The sequence below is a fragment of the Barbus barbus genome, assembly GCF_936440315.1.
Source record: "Barbus barbus genome assembly, chromosome: 27".
In the NCBI taxonomy this organism is placed as follows: Eukaryota; Metazoa; Chordata; class Actinopteri; order Cypriniformes; family Cyprinidae; genus Barbus; species Barbus barbus.
In genome coordinates, this window is record NC_136755.1 from 13,346,906 (window position 1) to 13,366,874 (window position 19,969).

Consider the following 19,969-nt stretch of genomic DNA (forward strand, 5'->3'; position numbering starts at 1 on the left):
TTTCAGCCAGGATCATGATAAGATGGTGGGAGAACACTCGTTCCTTCAGGCTGAAATGAGAAGAGAGGTGCTACAGCTAGAATCCATGCCTTCTAGTAAGCCTCAGAAGCCTCTCATTCCACTTCAGATCGAGTTGTGGAGTTACATACTCGGGGAACTGATGGGAAAGGTGTCAGAGAGTGTGTCTCAGTGAAGTCTGCACTTGTGATTTTTAGTTCAAGGTGGAAACGGGATAAAAGAAGCCAAAACGCACTCCATGGAAAGAACACAAGATACAAAAGTAAAACAAAGCTTCAACTCTCCAGCAACATGTTTCTTGTGACTTCCTGCTCACATGAAGACTTCCTCCATCTCAAGATTGAAAATTTGGCCTTCGTTTGACCGAACAATGTATCTCTTGTCTTTTTTTTTGGCAAGCGACGGCTGTGAGCTTCACATGTGTCCCTTTGCACTGCCGCAGTCAAATAGCACGTTCCATCGGAAGGAAAAAAGAGGAGACAGCAGAAGAGTGCAGGAACAGAGTTTTAGCTAGCAAACACTGACATGGTTCTTTATCAGTGCATCTCTGTTGATGCGCTTTGACAGCATTGTTGTCAAGGTTTATCACTTTGTCACAATTGGAATTGGTTTACAAATGAAAAACAAAAAAAAAACCCTCCTCTTTAGTCCATCCATGTGGCCCATTCTTACTATGGGAACAGTCACGTGGAGAGGGAAAGATTATATCCAGCCTATGAAAAGAGAAGAGAAAGACACGTTTGTCAGCAGTCTTGAAGAAACTACTTTGAGATTTCTCAAGCTACTCATTATTTAAACTACTGTCAAAGTAGCTACACTAGAAGTTACTAAAGTAGCTAACTACATTGAAGCTGTAAAGTCACATTTACCACTGTTCTGTAAATGTTCAAATGCAAAATCCAGTCATTTAAATTCTTAAAAGATTTTGTAATGGGTTTAAGTCAGTCATGTGGATTTGCTGAGTTGACCAACGGAAAGCTGCTTGGTATGAAATCGACTTATGTGTGAGCTGTGCTTCATATATTGGTACACTATTGACAATAGACTATGGATCTTTTGGAAAATGTTATGGAACAAAAATGACATGTTATGATGGGACTCAAAGGGAATCAGATTTCAGCTGGTTCATAAAATGATTTCATTGGTGAAATTCAGATTTCACCAATCTGCTAGAATGAATCGTATATACACTAACAATTGGTTCAGCCACATGACAACCCAAAACACAAAAAACACTAACATCAAACTCAGAACATCTTTTGAAAAATAATCGCACAAGCAGAGGCAAAGTAAAAAATGAAAATAGCTGTCGGCACCAATAGCCTAGTGGGCAGTGCACCGATATTGTGTTACAAGCGTCCTGAGTTCGAATCCTGGCTTGAGGACCTTTCCTGATCCACCCCCCCCCTCTCTCTCTCCCATTTCACTTCCTGTCTGCTCTACACTGTCCTGTCCTAATAAAAATGGCAAAAAAAAAGCCCATAAATTCTGCGTCATAAAGCCCCTAAATGTTGAAAAATCATAGCTAAAAATGTTCTGCTATGTATTCTGCACAGATACTCAAAGTTTTTGAGTATTAAAAAATTAAAACTCAAAGTTATTTTAAAAACAGCTGAGGTACTGCTAGAAAGTTAATAGCAATGCTACTTTTAATACGTTTTAGTAGTTACTGCCCAACACTGCTTGTCAGATAGGAAAGGAAGACATAAAAACACAGATGGACATGGTGAAAAAGGGAAAAAGTAGCAAAAAAAGTGAGAAAGAAAGACGCTCAACACAACAGTATTAGACTAACATCATAACAACAGACTGCAACAGCAAGGTACATTTTTAATTCTTACGTAATTTAGGGAAGCAAATCACAAAAAAAATCCTCAAATAGCAGAAAAACACATGACAAAGAACTGTTTCAGGTTCAAATCAGCAGAACAGATTTAAATACATGGGATACAGGGGGAAACCAATTACAAATCCTGCCCAAGTTCATAGTCTGCGGATTAGATTAGGTGCTCTATCCTTATCCCCTTGCCTCAGCAGTTTGTTTTCTATTTTGTCTGAGGGCAAAACTAGGACGATAAAGTCAGTTTTAGAAGTAACATTTCTCTAGTTTTAATTCCCCCACTCCCCACTCAACATTCAAACAAACTATATGCTGAAAAGGCAGTTTGTGTATAATAGCAGAAATATACAGCACATGATGCCTCTAAATCATTCCAAAGCAACTATGTGAGGATATATTGCTTTTTTTTCCTTTTCCCTGAGGTCTTTGTCCTCATTTGGCTTATTACACTGCAAGATTACAACTTTGTTCGCCAATGACCTTTTCATCCCTGAAGTTTGTACAGTAGTCTAATGAAGCACGCTAGATGTGGATGCAGAATGCTAAGGTCACGCTATGACTTTGAAATCTTGAAACAAGTTCTTCTAGGAAAAAAAAGTAAATTCATCAAATATCAGATTGGAACAAGCTCATAATTGACAAAGTTAGTATAATGTTTCACAAGAACAAATTCTTAGCTCTGTTCCAAAACCTAATGGACTTTCTATGAAGACACACTTCTTATGTGAAGGTATATAGTTTTGAGGCAAACAGGGTCCTGATCATGACCTGAAACATGTTTATTAGCAGTATTTTTATGTTTATTAGTGTATTGTGTCATTCCTCTTATGTTACCAGTATATGTAGCAGTTTACTAAGAACAGATCTCTCTTATTGAAGACTCACCTTTGATGGGAGCAGTCGCTATACTGCTGTGCACACTGTGCTGACCGTGAACTCTGTCTCATTGGCCATGATATCAGTGGGCTGGATGTTACGGTCATACATAGGGTTCTCGAAAGTGGCTCTTCCGTTGGTGTTCTCATGGCCTGCGTAACCATTGAAGGGTACTTTGGGCCTTTTTCTGCACGTAAACAAGACATATTAGCAAATATTCTGGAAGAGTGATTCATAATAAATCACAAAAAAGTGCTATACCTGTGTTTGTAGAGATACAGAGCAAAGCCTGCTATGATCATGGCAATAAAAGGCACTAAAATGGCTGCTGCCACTGAACTGCTATTGGAGGCAAAGTTATAGCCTGGATTCTCGCCATTTGGATCAAGGCCCTCTGTAAAAGAACATACAAATAAAGCATTTTCAAAATATTGCTTTTACCTTTTCTAACAATACAGGAATAAACAATTGGTTTCTGTATAGAGTTATTATTAACAATAACTAACCGCAAGTGAAAAGCTTTTTGTCAAAGCATGTGTTCGGATGGATTCGAAACCAGGCAACAAATAAGAAATTAATCAATGAAATGGGCAAACTTCATCTCACTGTTTTGTATAACTCAACTGGGGGACTTGTTTTGGGGAGATGTCAAACTGCATTATCTTGACAACGCTTTTTAATTACAGATATCAAGACACGGCAAAGATGAAGTCATTTTGAATTCACGTTTCAATTTCGACCACAGAGCTTTCCTAAACAACGAGAGAGTGTCAGTGCACCTGTTCATCAGACAATGCCAAAAAGCTTCCCAATAACATCAAGGCTGCAAGTGGGAGATTCAATTAACTAACTCAATAGAGCCAGCTCATCAAACCAACGTGAAATGATGGAATATGGGTATGCGCACACACACACACACACACACACACACACACTCTTTCCACTACGGCCCTTCTTATTAATAAATCTTCTGTTTGCTCAATCTGTCTGACGATATTGGGATAGGAGTCTATACAGCTGTCGTTTATAGATGAAGGCGCGCTTGTTTCATTACAGCAGGATTTGACAGACCGTTCACGGTTTGGCCTCCACAAGCTGTACACCAGTACTTACACCAACTTTAGTTTTCCTTTCTCTCCTACTAAATTGTATTATAATAATACATGATAACTGTTGTGAGCGGCATTGGCAGTATATATAATTTTAAACATATAATTGATAACTGATATCTGAGGAAACGACACAGACTTGTTTTCACTATGACATCAAAGCTGAAGTGTGTATTTTATTCAATGTTAAAATACTTTACCAGCTTAAAATGCTAAAACTTCTATATGCAAATCCATGGACTGATTTGTTTGAGCATCCCATCCAGCCTGACACAGATAAACCCCTGTAATATGTTTTGCTATAATAAATCAATCAGAATCAAGCATCAAAGACAACACTGAACATCAGTTTGGGGTCCTGGACTCAATTCAACAGAACGACATGATGAACATGACATGTTTTGATGCCTCTATAATTTCTGTCATTTACTTCTGTCAATATATTATTCCAAACCCATTCCAAACCATAATACACTTCTGTTTGTCTTTAAAGCACAAATTAAGCTTTTAGATATTTCTATCCCTCCATTTGAAAGCTTATTTGTGTTTAGAAGATGAACAAAAGTCTTACGGGTTTGGAACAACACTGAATAATGTTTTATTTTATCCCTTTAACAAATAAGATTTTACAGTCCTATAAGAAAAGCACACATACCCAGCCTCTGAAGTCCAAACTGGCCGAAGCCTTTTCCTCGAACAAAGCCTTGGTACACAAATGAATCAGAAGAAGGCATGTATGAAACCTGTGGAGAAAAGTACAAAACAGTAAGTATAAAGAATTTTCAAAATGTCACAAATGAGCCACTGAAAGGTAAAATGTGTCAGTGATGTGAAAGACTACTTATGTTTGACATTTACTTTCCCCATCATTCCTCGCTGAGGCATAAAAAGTGTACAAATCCACATGCAAACACATAAAACTAGCTTTCTCCCTCCTGCTTTAGCTCTTGTGCTTTCTCTATCTCTCTCTCTTACATGAACACACACACACACACACACACACACACACAAGAGCCACACACTCACGGCCCACACTTTTAATTACACTCTCCCAGGTGCTTGTCCCAAGTGCATTGGAGGGGGGTACAGACGTCTGGCCCTGATTACCCAGCAATGATTTAACTGACATTTTAATTAAAAGAAAAACTTTGTCGGTTCTCTTCTATCCCCAGGAGTGACAAGCTGTGTGTGTGTGAGTGTGTGTGTGGTTGAGGGTTTCAGTAGTTACAAGCAGCCAAGGTCTGGCCCTATACAAGAGCCCTTACATCAGCCTGTGAGCATTGAAGTACTCTTTGAGCACTCTCAGGTTGCAGTAAAGGTTCTGAAACGTCCACCTTTCAAAGCAAGAGTACGACTTTCAGAGGACTACATCTGCATGGAGTCATACCATAAAGGAGAAAGGACTTGCATCAACATAAAAGCATGGCTGTTGAAATCAAATGTAAGATGCTTCTTTTTCTCAGTAACCAGTCCACTTATGTATAAGCCAATCAGAAGGTTGGGTCAAGTTAAATCGCATATACGTGGTTCAAATATTTGATCTGCGGTTGCCTAATATTTTCAAAGCAAACAATCTATTTGAATCTAATCCATTACAACGTGGAACATCTGTAGAATCATCACAATGATTCGTTTCACACTGCAGGGAGTCTTCATTTCAAAACGTCAGGATAATGATTCTACGGATTTAAGGCACACAAGGGCTTCCTGTTACAACTACTTGGCAGATCAGAGGAACGGGAAAGAAGAATATACATACATGTCCATCCAAGGCCCAGTTGTCAATTTTGAACTTGTTAACGAAGATCTCCACAGGACCTCGAATCTGATACACCTGCAGCAACAACTGGGCTTCTTCTTTTTTATAGGTACCTGCAGAAACGGTGAGGAGTGTTGATGGTTGTCATACAAAAAAAACATACAAGATCTTACTTTTTGTGTGCGTGTTGGTTTCATATGGATTGACTCAATGTAACATTAATGAGACTAGTACGATTTACTTTACATTAATAGTAACATTTTCATTACATATTAAATATATGGAGTACAGATGAAAAAATAAAAAGCACATAGGCTAGTTGGCAAAAGTGAGAGTCAGTCTGCAGATTTGAGTTGACAGATTTAATAGAAAATTGCATAGTGTATGATAGTCACAGATTTTTTTTTAGCCAATCATGTTTGATATTTTGAGACGTTTAGAAAAAAATATTGTTTTTATTTATTACGTGTCTCATGGCAACAAGGCACATGTTTCTGTGCGAGTTTGCTGTATTTGGAATGCCTTGAAAGTCTAGAAGTGTGTGATGCTCAGTCATTTAGTGTATGATGTGCAGTTTTTACTCTGTAATGATTTACAAAGTCAACAATTGCATGATGTTTAGTGTTTGAAAATCTGTTCAGATTTTAAAAGTTGTGTAGTGTATTCCAGGCTTTAGACATTTTGCAAAATATCTCCTTTTATGCGCTTTTTTTTTTTTTTTTTTTTTTTGAAGTAACAAATACAGTCTTTTCATTTTTGGCTCAACCTTTTTTAAGACTACACAAAACACAGTGCTAGAGGCAGTACAAGCCAGACAATTGGCATAACCTTGCTGCTGAAGCGTCACAAATGAGTGGTTGGTAAAATGTGTTGAGAGGTTAAAATAAAAAAAACACTCACCAGCCAGATTGAGCTGTACTCCGCTGTGGTCCATGAGAGTGCCATTAACCCGATTGCTGAATGGTTCAAAAGCAGTTATGCTAAGCATTGCTGGCTGCTTCTTCCCTAGATATTCGTATGAACCCCTCCAAAGAGAGTTCTTAGCAAAAACCCCACTTGGAACTGAGATAGAGGCACAGAAAAGAACACAATGAGAGAAACAAAGACAAGAGCTACTGTATTATACATTCAAGTAACTAAACTATTTTAGGGGAATATTTAATTAACTTGCCTTTCATTAAAAGTAGTGTTGTCAAACGATTAACAGCCCTTAATCGCATCCAAAATAAAAGTTTTCGTTTACATAATATACAGGTCCTTCTCAAAAAATTAGCATATTGTGATAAAGTTCCTTATTTTCTGTAATGTACTGATAAACATTAGACTTTCATATATTTTAGATTCATTACAACACAACTGAAGTAGTTCAAGCCTTTTATTGTTTTAATATTGATGATTTTGGCATACAGCTCATGAAAACCCAAAATTCCTATCTCAAAAAATTAGCATATCATGAAAAGGTTCTCTAAACGAGCTATTAACCTAATCATCTGAATCAACTAATTAACTCTAAACACCTGCAAAAGATTCCTGAGGCTTTTAAAAACTCCCAGCCTGGTTCATTACTCAAAACCGCAATCATGGGTAAGACTGCCGACCTGACTGCTGTCCAGAAGGCCATCATTGACACCCTCAAGCAAGAGGGTAAGACACAGAAAGAAATTTCTGAACGAATAGGCTGTTCCCAGAGTGCTGTATCAAGGCACCTCAGTGGGAAGTCTGTGGGAAGGAAAAAGTGTGGCAGAAAACGCAGCACAACGAGAAGAGGTGACCGGACCCTGAGGAAGATTGTGGAGAAGGACCGATTCCAGACCTTGGGGGACCTGCGGAAGCAGTGGACTGAGTCTGGAGTAGAAACATCCAGAGCCACCGTGTACAGGCGTGTGCAGGAAATGGGCTACAGGTGCCGCATTCCCCAGGTCAAGCCACTTTTGAACCAGAAACAGCGGCAGAAGCGCCTGACCTGGGCTACAGAGAAGCAGCACTGGACTGTTGCTCAGTGGTCCAAAGTACTTTTTTCGGATGAAAGCAAATTTTGCATGGCATTCGGAAATCAAGGTGCCAGAGTCTGGAGGAAGACTGGGGAGAGGGAGATGCCAAAATGCCTGAAGTCCAGTGTCAAGTACCCACAGTCAGTGATGCTGGTGTTGGTCCACTGTGTTTTATCAAGGGCAGGGTCAATGCAGCTAGCTATCAGGAGATTTTGGAGCACTTCATGCTTCCATCTGCTGAAAAGCTTTATGGAGATGAAGATTTCATTTTTCAGCACGACCTGGCACCTGCTCACAGTGCCAAAACCACTGGTAAATGGTTTACTGACCATGGTATTACTGTGCTCAATTGGCCTGCCAACTCTCCTGACCTGAACCCCATAGAGAATCTGTGGGATATTGTGAAGAGAAAGTTGAGAGACGCAAGACCCAACACTCTGGATGAGCTTAAGGCCGCTATCGAAGCATCCTGGGCCTCCATAACACCTCAGCAGTGCCACAGGCTGATTGCCTTCATGCCACGCCGCATTGAAGCAGTCATTTCTGCAAAAGGATTCCCGACCAAGTATTGAGTGCATAACTGAACATAATTATTTGAAGGTTGACTTTTTTTGTATTAAAAACACTTTTCTTTTATTGGTCGGATGAAATATGCTAATTTTTTGAGATAGGAATTTTGGGTTTTCATGAGCTGTATGCCAAAATCATCAATATTAAAACAATAAAAGGCTTGAACTACTTCAGTTGTGTGGTAATGAATCTAAAATATATGAAAGTCTAACGTTTATCAGTACATTACAGAAAATAATGAACTTTATCACAATATGCTAATTTTTTGAGAAGGACCTGTATGTGTGTGTGCTGTGTATATTTATTATTTATTATGTATATATAAATACAAATACATGCCTGTATATATTTAAGAAATACATGTTATGTTTATATATTAAATATATTTATATATAATATAAAATATAAGTTTATATACATGTAAATATTTCCAGAATATATGCTGTATGTGAGTGTATGTATATATACATAAATATACACAGTACACACACACATTATGAAAACAACATTTTTTGTTTTGGATGCGATTAATCGCCATTAGGGATGTTCATTTTGGTTATTTTTCCTACCGACAACCGACGCTCGTTAACCGATTATTAACCCGTTAACCGAGAAGATTATTTTAAATTAGAACTGAATTAAATTAGAAAGAATACGTGTCTGTGACCCATTAAAAATACTAACATTTATTTTCCGGGGATTAATTTTACATGCGCTAAAAGCAGCAAACAACAGAACATGAGAATTCACATGGTCATATCACATCATGCACCTGCAGCGCTTCTGCGAGCGGAGAAAAACAGAAAGCTAGGCGCTATATTATAACGAATAAATAGGCCTATACGAGAAATATATTTTCACTTAAATAATAATTTAAGAAAACGAAAGAAAAACTGTGCAACAAGTAGCCTATGCAGAGTTTCAGTTCATTTTTGTGCTGCACGAAAGGAAACCAGGTGGCAGAAAGCCGTATCCTATTTTTTTAGGCTTATTTTACAAAAGCACAAAGATTTGTTTTTATTGTGAATGTACACAAATAAAAGCAAACCTTTTACAATTCCGATTATCTTCATGACTAAAAGGAATAGTTGCTTCCACTGTTAGAAGGAAAAATCAAGTGATTGCACCAGCGCACACAGTTAAGCATTCTATCTTGACAATGCAGCCTGTTCATTATCATTACAAAAAACAATCAGTCAAACATATGGAAAAAAACACACTGCTCAGTTTAAATATGTAGTAAAATCTGTGCCGTTAAGCGTCATCACTGTGAAGTTATGCAAAACATTTTGTTTTACGTGGATATTGGAACGCGAGTGAAGTAGGCCTACATAAAAGGAAAATAATATTTTGGCATTCAAATACATCGCGAATACGGAAACATTTGATTTTGTGTCGAACGAGATACCCAACATTGGTTTCAGTTTCGTTTTAGCCTAAATTAATTCGTTTTGGTTTGTCGTTTATATAGCTATAGCTTCTTACATTTTTAATTCTTGTTCTATTCTAAATAGCCTACTGTTAATTGAAAGGATTTGTTGTGGAGCGAGGGGAACTAAAATAGCTTAGTTATGTTACAGTGTTTATTATAATGCTTGTAATTCGTGTCGGCCTATTTCTGAATGAAATAATAAAATGCGATTTTTTTTTTTTTTTTTTTTTTTTTTTTTTTTTTTTTTTTTTTAAATATGCGTAGCTTATTTTAACCATGCAGCAAACCTTTAAAAATATTTTTATAAATTACTGAAAAAAATAAATAAGTGACTTTAAACCATTTAACTGATTGTATTAATCAGTCAAAATTCTTATCGGTCGGTTAACGGTTAATCCCTAATCACGATTAATCATTTGACAGCACTAACTAAAAGATTACTTTAATTTATGGTAGACAGTGAAATTTACCAGGCTGCTTTGTGTTGGGTGGCTCTTGCACTGTTCCTACAGTTTTTCCGCTTGGTCTGTTATCAGCTATAGGACAAGCAAATATATATGGTGTCAGATGAAGAGGCAGAACACACCTGACATTGACCTTTCAAAAGCAGTACTAACAAAAATGCTTAAATGACTTTAACAAATAAATTAAAACCAAAAACATTTGGACCATATGGGCAGAACATATAGACTTTCTATGATTTGGAATTTCACTTAATATATCTGAATACCCTGTGAAGTCTACTTCGCAGGACACTATAAGATGATTGGACACACACAGTGGGGAAAAACAGCTTTATTAGATGTCATACGACTATGTTGTCTCGGTTTCTGGTCTCCCACAGGTGCTGTTAATATCCTTCCACTGCAAAAGGCCAGAACCCTGCTTTCAGCTTTATTATAAAAGATTTCAGCAACATATTTCAGCAACTACTAGACTATGATACATTTAGGGTTTAACTTGAGACTAATGCCATCCTTCTTCAGCAGAGTAAAAAGGAAATTGTCAATCTTATTTTTCTGCCCTATATGCTCACAGTCGGCATGGTAAATACTGTATGGGAACTGTTAATCTGATGATATTTTATAGCAGTCTGGGCTTTCTAAAACCAAATCAATGCATTCCACTAGGCTAATCAGAGCTCTACTAATATGAAATTTCAACAATAACATGATGAATTGGGCACAGTGATCACACCAGTTGTGGAGATGAAACAGGTGGACGTAGCCATTTATCAACATTTGTAGAGAAGAAAAATCGCAAAGTGGTTGAATACGGTAAATCATTTAGTCTGTAAATCAAGCAGATGGGCTACACCAAAACACATGTGGTATGAACATGCTCAAAGCCAATCGATCAATTTATTTTACATTTGCATGAAAAAACAAGACATTTGCATTTAAAAGCACATTTTAATTGAGTATATTTTGGTTTGTGGGCTCACACACGTATTTATAAAGTATTTTGTACATACGTGCACACAACGGAGGTTTCCCTGTCCAGCTGCCATCAGCCCTGCAGGTGCGGTGTTCAGACCCTCCAGCAAGGTAGAAACCAGGCTGACAGGTGTAGATGAGCGTATAACCCAGAGATGGCAGCTCTATAGCACCTACATCTGCTTGTGCGGGGAGCTCCGGCTGATTACAGTGATGAGCTGAGGAGAGAAAGAAGAGAGAGAATCTTACAGTGTGGAGGGTGTATTGTGTAAAAGCAAACAAACAAAAACACTAAATAACCATACAAATTCAAATGAAGCCAGAAAATGATACTCTATTCATCACTACAAATGATTATTTTCTAATTATTTTGAATGAATTCTTTTTAAAAATGCATTTGAAAACAAAAAAGTATAGTAACAGACAAGTCAAACTAATATGTTTGCAAAACTGCGGCTAACCGATGCACTCAGGCTGCATGCCACTCCAGGTGAGGTTGGGCAAACACGTCCGAGAGATGGAACCCAGAAGGAGGTGGCCCTTTCTGCAGCTATAGTATACTGAACTACTAATCTGTTGATACAAACACAAATAGTCAATAAATGACAAGAAAAAATGTGTTTGAGATTAATTGATAACGGTCTTGGTTTGATGTGATTAGCACCTGGTAGCCTTGAGAGTTGTTCTGGTGGCCAAAGAGAGGAGTGCCAGGATCTACACAGCTGGTGTGACTGGGATCTTAGTTAAATAAATAAATAACAATCAGAGGAATTCTGCTTTGTCACCACATGAATAAATTACATTTTAAATATAATAAAACAGAAAACACTTATTTTAAATTGCAAAATATTTCACAATATTATTGTTTTTACTGAATTTATGATCAAATGAATCTAGCCTTTAGAGTTTTTTTTTTTTGCGAGACAAAACCTGTCAAAACTAACAATTATTATTCATAACAAGCCCAGTCACTTTTATTTTTCCATTTTGCAATATAATATGTCAGAACTATGTTTTATTTATTTGTCTATTTGTCAAGTGTGAGGACAGCATGAATACATCAGCTGACCTATGCAAGACGGCTGGGTTCCACTCCAGGTTCCATCGTATTGGCAGTAACGGCGAGCAGAGCCAACCAGGATCAAAGGCGGGTAACATGAGAATGAAACCGAGGACAGGTATGTGAACCCTCGGTCTTCTCGCTTGCCCTGGGCTGGTATCCCTGGATCTCCACAAAATACAGCTGCAGAGAAAGAGAAATTATTATACTGTAAGGTATTTCCACCATCACACAAAACTTACAGCTAAAATTGTGAAACATCCAGTTAAAAATGGTATATGTGGATTTAAATGCTTATGAACATTTCTGGTAAACCTCAAATTGTAATTGGAGCCTTCAGAAAAATTCACACTTACGAAAACACTGCGGCAATTCGCCACTCCAGTTTCCTGTGCCCTGGCAGGTGAGGATAGTGGGAAGGGAAAGCTGGTAACCCTGATTACAGGTATAACTAATGCCGGACCCCCACTGGAAGTCAGACCCCACCACCTGACCATTCGGGATGCTGGGAGGTGCTCCACACACAATGGCTGTGAGAGGACATAGACAATTAGTCATGTTGAACTAAACTAAACTAAAACAAGAGCCCAATAATTTGGAAGTACACAGGAAGCTTCCATTCACAAGAGGTGGACTCGAACCTTTGCAAACTGGCTTGGTGATGTTCCATGTGCGATCCTTGGTGCAGATGAGAGTGGAGGCACGATCGGCATCCATAGTGAAGCCTGGTGAACACTGGAAGCTCACAGTGTGTCCATACGTGAAGTCACTGCCCAGTCTGATACCATTAGCTGGCACTCCAGGATCTCCACAGTTAATGACTGGAAGTGGGCAGAGAGAGTAAAGCAAAGTCAAAAGAAGGCCGAAAGCCATTTGTGGTGTGATAAGAGGAAGCACATGGCTAAATGACAAGCGAAGACAAGTGTGCCAAAATTCAGATGATTTGGAAGCATTTTATAATTAGCCGTTTCATTGAAACAGATAAAAAATTTAGGCAGAAACATTTTCAGTTTAAAAGGGTCATAAACAGGAAGCAACAAGATGTTTTATCACTCTTAGTGGTGCCTTTAAATTAATGAACTGTTTTAGGCATCAGCTTTGGGAGACTCTTTCCTCTAGTCACTTCCTGTAGTCTGAGGCCACCGGCACCTGCTCTGTGCCAAAGACACCAATGTGTCTGGAGCTGTAATGTTTGCACGTGACCACCATTTGCTCAGAGCCTGAACAGTGAGCATTGTGTTTTTATGAGCATGGCAAGTCACTCGGGTGGCTGCCAAGAGGGGGGACAGGGCTAGTCTCTATCTCTCCAACACAGCGCTGCTATGTAGACGTCCCTGTTCAGCTTGTGTCCAGGGCTAGGATAATGGAGAACACTGTGCCTCATTATTAATTCCTGTCCCACAATGCATTGAAAAGCTTCATGCTAACAAAACCAATTCAACTTCAGCCTCTGGATTCCTCTAGAGCTCAGCCACTGAGAGCTGTACTATTCAGAGCAGTTTAGCGTAAGAGAATTTCGAGAATAAAACCGTCCCGTTCTAAAGCCACTTAAAGACCCTATGAAAAGACATTATGAGCATAGTCGACTTATCCTGCATTCCATTCAACTCGGAAAGTGGGAATTTCCAACTTGCTATTTAGAAAATTGCAAAAGAAACCCACTTAAGAGTTAGACTTGGAACATGGAAACTTTCCAACTTAGAACTATGATTTGCTGAGATGGAGTATGATCACGGTGTCACTCAGAGAGATGAACATGGGCAGTGATAAACATTTTCTTTTAAGCAAATAAAAAGAGAAATGTGTGCAAATGAGGTAAATGATCCTCTCTCTTCATAATCCTACAAAATAAATGCTTGCTTTATCCTCTAAAATTTGTTTGCTAGGAGCTAGTCTTTGTTGACAGGTGAACAACTGCAAAGCTAATGATAACATTGCAATAAGCCGAGTACCAAGATAACAGCTTAGCACAGTGCTAACAAGGTTAAAAAAGCTCTTTTGATTAGAATAAGTTTACCAGATAGTATGCTATCTTTTTAATCAGCAATTAAGAAACAAGGATAGGATGAATAATGCTATTCATCAATAATGCTATGTTAATGCTATTCAGAGGTACCCTAGTAAAAAGTAATATATATTTAAAATACATTTATTTTACTAAGTATTGTTCAAATCTATTTAACACATTTACTGACATATCGCTTCAGACTTCCTGACTTTATTTGGAGCACTACTTGTGCACAATTCACATTTCTTTATATTAAGCCAAACATTTGTTTTAATATCACTATTGATGAGGACTGTATGATCTTTGAATAATATCAGTCGTTAAATGCAAGATATTTAAAGTACCTGAAGAATACTTGCAGTATTTCACAATCAAATATACTTCAGGATATCTTTAGTTGGACTTCAGCACTTCTGCACAATTAAAATGCGTTAAGCACAAAATTAGTGTCCAAATTAGCAGACTAAGCAAACCAGTTTAGTATGCTAAAAGTACAATTGCAGGGTATTTTTATTAAGTACATCAATATGTAAATGTATTTGTAGTATACTTAGCATTAAATAAATGTATTTCAAATACATTTTAGTATATTTATTTTTCACTAGGGCATGTACAGTATCATTAGGGCAGAGAATGTTGTCATTCAAGAAAACATTTTATTAGAGACAAATTTACAAATATTGTGCCCAAGATGAGTCATTGATATTTTTGCTTTGTATTCCCCCGGAAAAAGGACTATACATTTAAAATGTGTATATTTGCTACTTTTGCCAAATTAGTTTAACTAGCATATACTGTTGATGGACTTAAAACCACAAAACTTGATTTTTTTATTTCATGGGGTCTTCAAGTGTTACCTAAAACTGCAAAGAGCTAAGGTTTGGTCACATTACCGGAATTTCAGTGGAAGTTTGCGTGCAAAAAAGGCAAATCCTCGTGACCTTGTGAGAAAATCTTTCACCTTTGCGCTTAATTCCCAATTACATGCATTCCTACTGAAATGATAAACTTTGTGAAAAATTACCAACAACGGTAAATGTGACCACACCTTTCATGATGCTAGCTTTAAAAAATATATTTTAAATGATTTAAAGAAATTATTAATCTATTCAAACTCCTGTTGAGGTGTTGATGGGGCACCTGTGCATTCCGGCATGTCCCCGGTCCAGGTGCCATTGACAGTACAATGACGAGTGAGCAGGCCAGTGGAGTAGTAGCCTTCTCTGCAGGAGTACGTGACAGAGCGGGAAAACACAAGTCCATCATGGAACTGGATCATGGCGTTGCGGGGAGTTCCAGGGTTGCCACAGGAGACCACTGTGAAAGCCAACAAGAGAACATCAGATAGGATGCAAGGTGACAAAGACACATGGTCAGCGTAGAACAAGAATCTCAGGTGCACGGGAGGTCGGCACACTACTAGGTATCTACACAATTCATAGGACATGCCCCTCCTTCGACCTGGACAGTTATTTGTTAATTTAGCGTTTAAACACATTTACTGCAGGAGATTTCATACATTAGACAATCCTCTGCCCCAGGATAGGGCAGATGGAGCTTATTCATGGGTGGGTGCCAATAAAGAGCAGGTGGGTACACACGCACAACCAGGGACGCCACCAATATGGGCTAGAGCAGGTGTTGGCAAGTAAGTTTGGCATCGGGCCAAAAAAAAATGCCACTAGATGGCGGGCCAGAACATAGTCAAAGGATAATTTAAGAAATTAAGTGATGAAAAATGCAACTAGAATTGCCTGTGACTGACTGTTACAGTGTCTTTTGTAACTGTGAGCTGTTACTCTGTGTTAAATCCTGTGGAAGGACAGTCATTAATAAAATACCACATTTGTGTGGCTGCGACAGGCAGAATAGGCTATGTGAGCGGAGTGGAGCGTCAACAATTTCCCCTCTGTGCTCCAGGCATTTAATAACTCCGCTCCCGCTCCCGCTCCGCTCCACTCCACGCTCACTGAAATCAGAAACACCGCTCTGCCTTCGCTCCGCGGCTAAAGAATTTCAGTATCACAGTTCTGTCGATAGGCCTATATTAAAAAATTTAATAAATAAAAGATTGTTTCAACGTGGCTTATTGGAACACTAGTGTGCAAACTTTTTTTCCTACCACATGACAAGCTAATTACATGGTTGTCAGCATTAAAAGGCATATATATATGCAATTATATTACGGCCAGGTCGTTGGCATGAATTGTAGTCGTGATGGAGCGGTGGTGGAGCTCTCTTGGAGCGAGTGAAAACCACGCCGCTCCGACTTTTAAAAAAAATCCGCTCCTCGCTTCATTCAAAATCACACCGCTCCACTCGCGCTCCGCTCACATACAATACTCTGGTTGTGAGTAGGCTAACTGTTGCTGTCATGACAGATCTATTTAAGAAGCAGCCACTATCAAAATATTCTGGCTGCGGGCGCAGGCCAGATATTATTGCTGGCGGGCCACTTTTGGCCTGCGGGCCGCCTGTTGCCGACCTCTGGGCTAGAGGTTTAAACACTGGAGACTTGGCAATATGAAAACAGAGAACTTGAGTGGTGAATACTGAGCTTAAAACAACAAACGGCAAACCTGTTATCATCTGTTATTACATAAGCTAGTGTCCTTTGGCTCAGGTTTTGCATCAGGATACACATTTTACATTGGAAAACAAGTGGTGTCCCAACACAGTACCAAATATGATTATCAGAAAAATCCAAATTTGAATGGTATCATGTTTGGGTGGCAATAATTCACCACACACTGTTGTCAGCATAATGTGTGGATTATTTTTCTAGCAAGAGGAGGATGAATTTGTGTCAAAATATTGAGTTTCACTGGATCGAGAACATTTAATGTCAATTTGAAATTTTTAAAAAAAAATGTTTTGCTCCATTTTAAAAGTGAATGAGCCTATTTTATTTTTGCTTCTTGTGAGATTTGCATAGAAAAAAAATAAGTATTTGATTAGAAGTTTGTCACACTTTATTTTGAGGTCCAATTCTCGCTATGAAACCATTAACTACAACTTTTGCCTCAAACTCTTAATTTGCTGCTTATTAATAGTTAGTGAGGTAGTTGTTACATTTAGGTATTTGGTTGGATTAGGGATGTAGAATATGGCCATGCAGAATATGTGCTTTATAAGTACTAATAAACAGCCAATATGTTAATAATAAGCATGCTAATATGCAACTAGTTAATAATGAGGATTGGTCGCTGAACTAAAGTGTTACCGTTTATTAATTATTTGTATATCACAAATCTGGTCTGTGGACTTCTGTTTACTCACCACCAGAGGTCACTCCTCCATCACATTGACTCTTGCACCACACTACTGTTGCACTTCACCCATGAACTACAATTCCCATCATCCATTGCACTGACGACACATACAGCTGATTGCACTAATCACGCTCACACCTGAGAACTATCACACAATCACACAGCCTACTTAAACCATGGACTTCCTCTTCCTCTCTGCCGAGTATTGTATTGCGTTTATCACTCCCCTAGTGTTAGCTGCCTTACCGAGCCATTCTGTGTTTTTCTGTTTAATTCCAGTATTGTTCTGCATTTATAACTCTCCTAGTTTTAGCTGCGATACCGAACCTACTTTGTTGTCATAGTCTTGCCTTGTGTGTTTTTCTATTGTTTTGTCTTGCCCGTGTTTCCTGGATTTACCCTTTGACTTGCCGTTTGGACTCTGTTTGCACCTCTCTTGGACTACTGCTCGTATACCTGGATTTTCTCTCTGCCTTGTCCTGTTGGATATTGTTTGCCGATCGTTGACTCTCGCTAGCCCTAGGATTGCTCTGTGTCTTGCCCGTACCATACCTGTTTGCCGTTGTTTGGCACTGCCTGTTTATTGACTGTTTATAAATAAAAGCTTGCACTTGGATCCGCACGTCTCACGTCTTGTTCGCCCCGTTACAGAATGCATGACGTTTTTCCCTGCTTTCCTTTTTTTTGCATCACATTTCACCAGTTGACAACCACTATTTTATAGTATATCACATTATACCCCAGTTCTGCAAAGAACGGTCTATTTCATCATATAAGTAAATGCTATGACATCAAACATTTGTGATGAGGACATAAACAAAAAAAGTCATCTTGATTACCCCTTGCACTTTAAGACGATGAGCTTTTTATGGTGTATTTAGGATGTAAATTTATGAGAGGGATTTTAGGTTGTTATTGATTTACTCTCTTGAAACGTTGGCATTTTCTGAGAATCCACCTTTTAAGCCACCACAGTTTGCTGAACTGGCATGGATAACAATAGCCCAAGGGTCAAATAAATAAGAGAAACACAAACTTAGGCAGACACACAAGCGCACACATTTCAAGCGCACAACCCCCAAGCATTTGGGAGGTAGGAAGGGATTGAGATGACAGTGTGCTTTGTAAGAGATACAAAAATAAAAATCTCGAATGTTTAGGGGTGACTGTTAACAAGATGTGAGATAAAACAAATGGCTGGTGTTAAAAAAGCAGGGTAATAAAAATGGCAGGCATCTCCACACGGGTAATTAACCTGGGTTTTCTGCTTCTCTGACATGCCTTTCTTTGGGTTGTCAGCCTGACTCTGCAGGCACTTTACACAAACTAACACGAGCAGAATAATAATGCTATTTAAGAGAGAAGGAGCGAGTGCAAACACAGCAGCCCAGTGTCCAGGGGACCAGCAGGGCGGGCACAGTCGTTTCAGCATGTTGAGAGAAAGGAAACATGGTACAAGTAGAAGTGTAACGTGTACACCCCAGGTGTACTGAGCCACTTTAACCCATTGGGGTCGGCTGTATCGCCGGCGATACGAACTCGGTTTTTTTAAGATAAGTGCAAAAGACACAAAAAATACTCTGTTGATTTTGGTCACACAAATAAGTGTTATACATCAATCGAAACTGTTAAGTGTCTACTTTTTTTTGAGTACACTCACGATTACAACAAAACTTTGTGGTTTTGGGGAAAAAAGAAAACAAACAGGGTGCGCTCTCTGTCTTCGCCGTCTCCGCAATCTGTTTATAGTAACGCGCCACTAAAATGAAGTGTAACTCAGCAAATACTCAACACAGAAACATGAGAGTTACCTCTATAGAAAGCCTAAAGTGTCTGCTTTCAACTGAAGTAAGTGTTGTCAAAATAGTGATGGGTCGTTCTTGAACGATTCGTTCATTTTGAACGAATCCTTAATGTGACTCAGGAAGACCGAGTCGTCTCGGGGAGTGATTCGTTCAGTCGCGCATGCGCATTGCACAACATTCTATGGGTGCTCTACTGGAATTAGTTCACCTCCGCGAGTCTCGGGATTGAGTCGTTCGTTCATCACGTGACAGCCCCATACGCTTAACCAATTCTTGTATTTTTTATTTAAATAGTTTAAATTCATTTTGGAATAGTTATCCTCTTTGCTATAGCTTTTCTGTCACAAAAATAAACAATAAAAACAATTCAGGAGTGTGTACAGAGTGTTAATGTCTAAAGTGTCATATGTCACAAAAGTATAGTAAGTAACACTATAGTCCAATCTAAAGGGTTAACTCAAAAGACATAAATACAACAAGGCATTGTATTTTATGAAGATTAGACTCCAAAAAAAATTTAATAAAGCATAACCAACTCGTTATTATCTTTATTACCACATGGTGTTATGGAAAAGAACCATGTGACAGAAATTAAAAGCAATAATTTGAGACCTGAAAAGCATCACATAACTGTAAGAGTAAATAATAATAATAATAATGACTATGCACCCGTTTGTAAGGAAGGTTGTAAATTAACTAATTTCTCTGTCCAAAACTGTCACGTGACAAAAGAACGAACTACTCAAACCCGAGACTCGTGAGGCGAACTAATCAATTCTCTTTCCGGCTCAGG

General features: G+C 38.5%; 1 protein-coding gene across 1 annotated transcript in view; it reads right to left on the reverse strand.

Moving 5' to 3' along the window:
• Window positions 1-599: 599 nt before the first annotated feature.
• LOC306847270 (CUB and sushi domain-containing protein 2-like) overlaps window positions 600-19,969 on the reverse strand; it is a gene marked incomplete at its 5' end in the record, with an annotated part of 308,039 nt that continues 288,669 nt past the window's right edge. The window contains 14 exons of the mRNA XM_079381119.1: window positions 600-731; window positions 2,744-2,921; window positions 2,996-3,128; window positions 4,499-4,586; window positions 5,603-5,715; window positions 6,503-6,664; window positions 10,066-10,131; window positions 11,070-11,249; window positions 11,493-11,604; window positions 11,696-11,769; window positions 12,101-12,274; window positions 12,448-12,621; window positions 12,733-12,912; window positions 15,240-15,416. Of these exons, the coding sequence (XP_079237245.1) occupies window positions 2,762-2,921; window positions 2,996-3,128; window positions 4,499-4,586; window positions 5,603-5,715; window positions 6,503-6,664; window positions 10,066-10,131; window positions 11,070-11,249; window positions 11,493-11,604; window positions 11,696-11,769; window positions 12,101-12,274; window positions 12,448-12,621; window positions 12,733-12,912; window positions 15,240-15,416 (1,793 nt within the window). The 3' untranslated portion in view covers window positions 600-731; window positions 2,744-2,761. The remainder of the gene's footprint in view (window positions 732-2,743; window positions 2,922-2,995; window positions 3,129-4,498; window positions 4,587-5,602; window positions 5,716-6,502; window positions 6,665-10,065; window positions 10,132-11,069; window positions 11,250-11,492; window positions 11,605-11,695; window positions 11,770-12,100; window positions 12,275-12,447; window positions 12,622-12,732; window positions 12,913-15,239; window positions 15,417-19,969) is intronic.